The sequence below is a fragment of the Coffea eugenioides genome, chromosome 6, assembly GCF_003713205.1.
Source record: "Coffea eugenioides isolate CCC68of chromosome 6, Ceug_1.0, whole genome shotgun sequence".
Taxonomy (NCBI): Eukaryota; Viridiplantae; Streptophyta; class Magnoliopsida; order Gentianales; family Rubiaceae; genus Coffea; species Coffea eugenioides.
This window is the reverse complement of record NC_040040.1, coordinates 56,076,576-56,085,137: the sequence shown is the minus strand read 5'-3', so window position 1 is coordinate 56,085,137 and position 8,562 is coordinate 56,076,576. Positions and strand designations below refer to the sequence as shown.

Below are 8,562 nucleotides of genomic sequence, written 5' to 3'. Positions count from 1 at the left end.
AAGGGGAGAAGGCTGAGCTTGAATTGGACAATTTTAAGAGCAGTCTTGTTGACACCATCTCTTATGGCGATGTGCTTAATCTTTGTCCAAATGACTCTTACCAAAAACTAAAACCAGAACTCCCAACAAGCTCTTAATACCATAAGTTGCAGAGAAGCCACAATTGCATCAAATATGAAACAAGATTTCTACTGAATCGAGTCATCTACCAGGTGATACTGATTCATCAAGTGGTACAAAGCTATTGATTGATTGAGTTATACGAGTTACCAATACCAGCAAAGTAAACGACTGGGACAGGTCAATCCTAGAGAACCGAATAAAAGTTTGCCTACCAAGTTGAAAGAAAGAGCTGGCAGCATCTTTTCTATCATTTGTGAACCAAATTTCGTCAAGAATAGTACATCATTTATTTGTCATTACACAAGAATATTTCCAAAATTTTAATCAAAACAAAGGTAGAGATCAGGAAATATGCTTGCTAAAATTACATGCTGCAACTTGCAACTACCTAAATCTAAGGACAAAAAATCATTCTCAATGGAGAAAAAACATTTCATTTACTCATAATCCAAGCCATCATCACCATCCTCAAACTCTACTTCAGCATCATTAGACCTACCAAGAAGGGAGATAAAGACCAATACTGCAACAAGTTGGGTTACCAAAAAATATTTTGCTCTCCTCTTGAATTTCTTCTCTTCCTCTGTCTTTTCCCTCTTAGGTTTACTCTTAGGATTCGATTCTACATTTTTCCAACAAAAGCAGCATCAATAAAAGGTCAACAGTTTAAATCATAATGAACATGTGGTCAACGTATTTTCAGCACATACAGCAGCCAACAAGAAGGCCAAAACATTAAATACCAAGGAGAATACAAATTCCAATTAAACGGTCCACGACTGCTGATTTCATGTTACTGGACATCGATATGACCATTATCTAACTAGGATACTATGATACACTGAAAATAGCACTTAGCAGTCAACAGTGTCAATATCTTCGCTAAATGTTCATAGCAAACTCATGCACTAATGTCCAGACTTCCAGGAGCTATATTAAATATGATATTCGCCTATGGCCATTGTTCTGATGTATACCAAAAGCAACAAGGAAAAATAGCCTTCCAGTCATATCGAAATTATGTAGCAATGTGCTGGCTTATAAGATTGTTAGCATATCTGACAGCAGACAAAGGATATGGAGGTTGGCCTCCTCATTTTAAAGGCATTAATCCATTACTTCTAAAGCCCTAATTGACATAAAAGGCAAGCGTCTCACTACATCAAATGAAATCCATATGCAGAGAAAAACGAAAAAAAAAAAAAAAATTGAGCATCTAGACATTTTGCCCAAAAGGAGACAAGAAATGAGGCTCAATTACCCTGCTATTACTGCACCATCACATTGAAATCGGAAGGACTCACCTTCGCATTAAGCAAAATTCCCCGGTTAAATCTAATTTTTACATAGTTCTTACCAGCTGCATTTGATTTTGCTCAGTGAGATTGCAACTAAATAGAAATACATAAACCATCCACAATGAAATTAAGCTATGCTGGTACACGCACGTTCAAGATAAAAACTTCTAATACTTTGAGGTTCTTGAATGAATTACGTTCTTGGAAAACAAGTTTTAGCATAGCAAATTAAAGCAGAATTGTGGAAAAAGAAGACAAGAAAGTCCAATGTGGTGCATAGCAAGAATAAACTATTCCAATCTCTGGACAAACATTGATGTAATGCTTTGAGCCTTTCATTGTTTATGCTAAACGGTAACAAGAAAGTCAAACGTGTATGAACTTCTTTAAACTGTGGACAAAAGGATGATGTAACACATTTCAGACTTATCTTGTTCTACTATGATCACTAACTTACGATGCTTCCCATTACACAAATTCAATTACACTAAGTGAGAAGAAAATCGTGAGTGATCTAACAAAACATAAAGTTTTACAAGCCTTGTTTGAATTATCAGACTTATAAGCCAAACAATTGTTAAACGTCAAAGTTCAGCTAGTCTGGGCTGAAAGATAATGTCATCCACCCCTTGGCTCTCCCTACCAACCAAAAAAAAAAAAAAAAGAATATCTCCAGAACACAGAATTTAAGTGAAGGATAAAATTTGTGGTGTCTTTATACCGTTGCTTCCATGGCAGAATATTATAACAATCCAACAAATAGCACACAGAATCCAATTAATGATTTATCTGTATACAAAGTACCCATGAGCACCTAACTTAACATATACCTCCATCACACATAATCACTACGGTTTAGAGAAATTCAGTTCATTATGAGTATCAGTTTCTTGTTTCCAAAAGAACATTAAAATGAGCCAATCAAAATAAATCAGAACTTACCATGATACTAATTAGGAATAAAATCATCTCAAGGATAAAAGGGAAAGTAGAACACACTCAACAACGGCTAAAAACAAATAGTAATCTACAATTAGTTGTAGTTTAAGCTTTCTTCTAGAGGTATTGATTGCAGCAGCTGGATCAATAAGAAGTTTCCAGGGATCATTAGCAGCATGGACTAATTAAAAACATATGCCTAGTAAGATGTAAGGTGTTACCATTGCAGATAAACCAAGGAAAAACTACACACAAGCAAGAGACCTAAGACTTACTCCAATTTGAAGGACCTCTCTTAGGCACTGAGGAGGAGGGATCAGACCGAGATGGCGAGACAGAAGATGAAGAAGAATCAGCATCTACAAACTCCGCTTTTAGATTTTCTGCATATCTAACAAGATTAGCATGATCCAAAAGCTTACTTCGCAGTACTGACGTCTCCTGTTTGCATGCAAGTAAAGCTAGGTGAGATTAGAAAGTCAGAAAACAAATCATCAAGACTTCTAATTGGAATTCATGCCTGAATCGTATTCCTCACTTGATCAATCTCACATGCCACTAATCGTCTTTCATTTTTCTTTGAAGCTATTTCACATCAATTTGCAGAATAGTGACCAAAAAATGTGATCAGAGCAGAGGAAATACTAGTCCAATAAATGGTTTCACAGTTCTTTGAAGAAGCAAATAAGACACTTTTACCCTATCCTCTTGAACATGAAGCAAAACAAGCATAGAAAAAGGAAAGGAATATATTTCGCCTAAAATGTAAAAGTTCACCATCTCTTTACTTTGACATTCAATGCAGGGCATGAAGGAGCAATTTCTAGAAGAAAAAGTTACATGCTAACTCTACATTCATAATAAAAATAGATATCACTACGGAATCAGGCACGTCTAATCATTCGAAGAAATGTCCAGCCACTTCATCAAGAAGAATACCAAGTTCATATGATATGATTTGCCAATATTCAACAAAATAAATGAAAATAAGAACTCGCTTGACAAGGATGCCCCAGAGCAACAGAAGATCAAGCTAGGTATAGAAATCCCCTTTTTTTCCCTGCTAAATGCAACCAAATGCATTTATACTGGAAGTCAACATCAGATGACTTTCACTCTCCTCAATATACAACTGTCCAATTTATTGATGCATTTGTTCAAAGATGTGTTCACGTGTTATTTGCTAGTCGTGCTTCAGCAACTACATTTTCAAAGGCTGTCACGAAATTACCATTTAACAGCATTAATTACATTTAAACTACTTCATTAATTTCCGTTGTATTGAAGGTCCTATTCACAAGCAACTGATATACAAATTTTCAAGTTATTTAATAGAAACCAAAATTTGTTCTCTTCGTATTGGTTCTTTGCCTAAACAAGAACCAAAAAATCGTCTATAGATTGGAAGAACTTGCCCTTCTGCGGAATTAATTGTGTTTTGGTTTTAATCATAGTTTTGTTTCCAAATTGCAGAGCCAATTTTAGGTTATGTCATCAAAAAGAGGTGCTGAGACTTGATTATGTGTAACAGAATATCTCTGGAAACTGACTATGATTCAAAAGCAATTCATAAGCATTTTATTCCCTTGAACACTGTATGATGTAAGTTTTTTAAAGTCTAGCCTCAAATGGTTGATATACGTCACAACCAACTTCCACTTTAAATTTTTCAATCTAAATGATTTCCAGGCTAAACAGAGCATGTTATTTTGGACAGAATACCTCGTCAAACGTCAAGGCTTGAATGTTTTTGGAGGGTTTCATATTAGGAAAATAAATTCAGAATTGTGCGAACTCAGTAAGAGATACATGAAAATTATGCTCTAATTTCTAACATCCTGAGTACTCAACTAAATTCAAATCCAAACCCTGGGGTAAGAACCTACCTCCTAATCCCAATCAAAAGACGTATGCGACGGGGTTGTGCCCAGGAAAGGCAATCAAAATGTGTTATGGCCTCGAAATCTTGAAAAATGTGGTGCTTAAGCTAGGTAAACAAGTGGATATTCACTAGTTTATTTATACAGAACTCTAACAACCATTGTTCAACTGAACAAAAAACTAGCTTTCTACGTGACTTAGTACAAATGCAAACCTCAAGAAATCATTCACCTTATGCCAGAATGATCTAAGAAAACAACACGAACACTAAAAAAACCCTAGCTTATTACAATATTAATTAGATTCCCACTGGCCACTCAGAAAATTTTGCATCCAGGTGCAAAGTTTATTCAGACTCCTAGAGTAGCTATCCATTCATTTCAGTAATAGCCAGAGTCACCTGATAGTAACAGCTATGTTTGAAACTTGCGAGGATCAGTTTTGAGTTAAAAATCATATACGACATATTCCAAAGCCATTAATCTTCACTCAAAAGCTTAACGTCCTATGGTATATACTAAGAAAAGAGGGGAAAACAGCACTTTCTGACAGAAGTTGCATATGGGTCAGGCCTATCTACAGGACAATGCACTAATCCAGGGTCCACTTCAATCAAACCATGAAACAAACTATATTCAAGATTTATGCAACCATTAAATTTTGCATGAATATCAAAATCTCTTTTGCCCTTTTCAATTTTTTCTTTAATTTCTTTTTTCTTTTTAAAAGAATGTGTGTGATATAATTCCCAAGGAGGAAAAAAGTCCATAGTTGTTGGAATGGGTAAATACAGATAAAACCTTAGAGACCAAAAAGCAAGTCCAATTTTTTGGTGGTACTGATCATTCAACGAAAAGAGAAAACGGCATGCCACAGATTTAATGCTGCAGCAAATTAAAGTGAGCTTGAAAATAGATCAGCATGTAATAAGTTGCAAGGAGGCCTTAGTCTAATGGCTAAGGGTTGAGATCTCGGGTCCTAGAGATTCTAGGTTCAAATCCCCTTTCCCCCTCCCCACTTCTTAAATCCCACCCCTCCCATGCTGGAAAATTTTTTTTTTCATTGTAATAAGTTGCAAAATTACTCACAGGTAACGCATGAAGTGTGAAAAGCGCATGACCAAGAAATATGGCATCCAGACTTGTAGGCCTACATTAGAGAAGAAACTTAAGATCTCAAATGAAAACGAATATCAGATAGTAAACAGCAAGAGAATTTATTATATCTGACAAATTCCAGATCAACAAAAGATAAAACTATGTGATCTTAAGAAATTACCTGTTCTCAAAGAAAAAAGATTGTTCACCTAACCTAGTTGACAAAGCATTATAAGCAGTCGCAGCTCTCCTATAGATCTGGCCAGGGAAAAAATCACAATAAACTTCTAATTTTGAACAAGTTTAAATATCGGATTCTAGCATTGTTGAATCCAACAAAAGAAAAAAGGGAAAGTCATTCACCTCCTCTTCCCTTCTCTCAGCATTCCCTTTAGTTATTCCGAGTAGTTGTTTCACCATATGAATTTGCTTAAAGTATAAACACTTTCCTATAGGCCACGGGAGATCAGAATAATATATCTTCTGTGCTGAACTTCCATCAGACCCGACCCAAAGCTCATACATGACAGCTTCAGCAAGCCATGATTCCACCATTGCTTTTGTTGATACCCATTCAGGGATACCAGAGACATCGGAGTCCAAATCAACAGTTTGCTCATCCTTTAAACTCTGGATAACTCCACCTTTTTCATTGTTATAGACCACGTGACTACCGAATTCAACGTAAGGTATTTGATCTGCAAATATTAACCAACTTACCATGTTGTAATAGCCATAGAAATATCAGGATTTGTTCACAAAAGCTATTACAAAAGAAGATAAACCAACTCAAGCTGAAACAATACACCAACAAATGAAGGTAACTTATATTCTCCTCAAGCTAACCCTTCCTTCCCCTCATTTTTCCAGAATACCTTCATGCCTATTCTGGGCTTTCCCTAATTGCATAGGAAAAGACAGATGATGAGGACACAAATGATAAATAAATGTGTTAAATGTCTACTACAAATAAGACCAGGCAGAAGCCATCAAATCCTCTGTTTTCTAAATTATGCTTCACATTCCAAATTATGCTTCATATAAGGCCAATCCAAGGTTGACCAACAGCAGATGTTTTCAGACATGTAAACCCAGTTTTTACATATCTAAAGAGGTTTCCTACTAAAAATGCATCAAAACAATATCAGAACTATTCAAAACCCCCGACTTGAACGACAAAATTCAGCACAATTATCCCATCACAACCACGAACTCTACTAAACGGAACCCATTCGATATGGGGGAAAAAACTGCCGCAGACAAAAAGTGCATATAGGGAAAACAGAATACTTTAATCAATTGCAAGCCACCACCAAAAACGCAATTTACCAAAACATACAAATACACTAAGCAATGTACTTATCAACATTGAGTAGCACCTTATTCTTAGAATGTACCACCAAGGCCACCAACTAATGAAAAATTACAAGGAAAGCATGAAACTTGCAGCTATCCAACAAAATTACAAAATCAACTAATACCTTATGCTGCAAAAGTTGTACGTTGCCTCCCAAAAAAATTCTACACACCCAATCTAACTCTAATAAGAAGGAAAAAAAACCAGAAACCCAGAAACCAACCGTAAAAAGGGGCAAAAAGCTACAACAAACAGCTAACTTTCACCAAAATATACAATCTATCGTAGAAAATCACCTGCCTCTATTGAGTAGCACCTTAGGCTTAAAATCTCGCTCCTAATACCACAAACTAAATTCAACTAAATAGCACATTTATCAGCACAATACCGAGAAGAACAAAACTTGCAGCTATTACATAATAAGACAACCACAAAAGCAGTACTTTAAGCAATAAAAGTGGTACTTTTAGACCAATAAAGAAAATATTTATCAATTCAGATAGATACAGTACCAGAATCAGGATAGATGAGATTGTATTCAACATCAAAAGGGAGTTGAGCGAATCTGAGATAAATATAAACGGGTAAACAAGTCGGGCATGCGGTGGGTAGTCCGAAACAGGGCTTCCGTGTCACTAGCGTTAGCTTTTCTCCGTTCTTCACTTCTTCCATTGTCAATTAGAACTAGGACGCAATAGATATATTTACAGAAAGCAAGAAAGAGGGATTGAATTGAGTTTTGAATTTGGAGGAGAAAGAAGGCGGAAGGAGATGGCTGACTGTAAAACCCTAGGGGTTTTGCTGGAGCCACCGGTGACTGTGAGTAAATGTAGGCCTGCCCGGCCCAGATTCGCTAATTTTTTCCAAATATGAGTTTAAATATAATTTCGTTTACCTGACTCGAATCGGGATTCGTTTTTTCTAATAAAAAAGCAGGTCAAATATGAAATATTGAATTCTAACTCGTATTTGACTCAAACTATTTAAATAAATTAATAATTATAAAATATATATAATTATTAATACAATAATACTTATTATTATAATAATATATACTTATTATTATACAATAATACTATAATAATATATACACTTACTAATACAATAAGAGTAAATTTTATATATACTGTCAATGTATACAGAATCACGGTTGGAAGGGTGACACATGAGCAAATTTTAAATTTCAAATTTTATACATGTGTCATATATCTAATGGTAATAATGTATACACTAATAGTGTATATAAGATTAATCCATACAATAATACTTATTATATAATAAATTAATAATTATCAAATATATATACTTATTATAAAATTCGATTCATATACGACCCATCTCGTATCCAGGACCCATACAGTCCGGATTTGGAAGATCAAGTGTAAGACCTGTTGGGTATACGGTTGAATCCGAAACATGTCTATTAAAACTAGTTTAGGTCTGAAATGTTCAATTTCGATTCGTACCCAACCCATTAATAAGTCTAGGTAAATGAGTGGGAGAATTCATTCAATAAAAAAATAATAAGGAAAAAGAAGCCCAAATTCAAAAGTTTCACAAATATAACTTTGTTTTGATTATTGTTTGACCAAATTACCTAGGGTTAAATATTGTACACAAAAGCCCCAAATTTGGTTTAGCCAAAATTCAGGAAAGTCTCAATAGGTCAGTACAAGTTGGTTCAATTGGTAAGAACCGGTCACTTCTTCACAAAAGGTCTTGTGTTCAAATTCTATTGTCGATGTGAGAGTTGTATTGGTGAACAATTAGTAAGAAGGTCCGTAGATGACCGATGGTTTCGGAGAGATACCCTGACTCGTGGTGGTGATTGGAATTGACCCCACCCAAACTATTTCCTACCAAAGAA

The 8,562-nt window shown here is 35.3% G+C and overlaps 1 protein-coding gene across 1 annotated transcript; it reads right to left on the bottom strand.

The window, feature by feature from the left end:
• Positions 1–340: 340 nt before the first annotated feature.
• On the bottom strand, positions 341–7,523 carry LOC113775439 (mitochondrial outer membrane import complex protein METAXIN-like). Its single transcript, XM_027320322.1, has 6 exons — positions 7,208–7,523; positions 5,702–6,036; positions 5,520–5,596; positions 5,330–5,390; positions 2,636–2,801; positions 341–745 (listed from the first exon to the last, which is right to left on the bottom strand). Exons 1-6 carry the CDS (start codon positions 7,365–7,367, stop codon positions 561–563), a joined length of 984 nt encoding a protein of 327 aa, XP_027176123.1. The 5' UTR covers positions 7,368–7,523; the 3' UTR covers positions 341–560.
• Positions 7,524–8,562: the final 1,039 nt, after the last annotated feature.

Excerpts from the sequence above, each read along its gene's own strand:
- LOC113775439 (XM_027320322.1), bottom strand. The coding sequence starts at position 7,367 with ATGGAAGAAGTGAAGAACGGAGAAAAGCTAACGCTAGTGACACGGAAG. Across the intron at positions 6,037-7,207 it reads TCTCATCTATCCTGATTCTG|ATCAAATACCTTACGTTGAA; the intron begins GTACTGTATCTA and ends TAATATTTGCAG. Across the intron at positions 2,802-5,329 it reads TCACACTTCATGCGTTACCT|GAGACGTCAGTACTGCGAAG; the intron begins GTGAGTAATTTT and ends GCATGCAAACAG.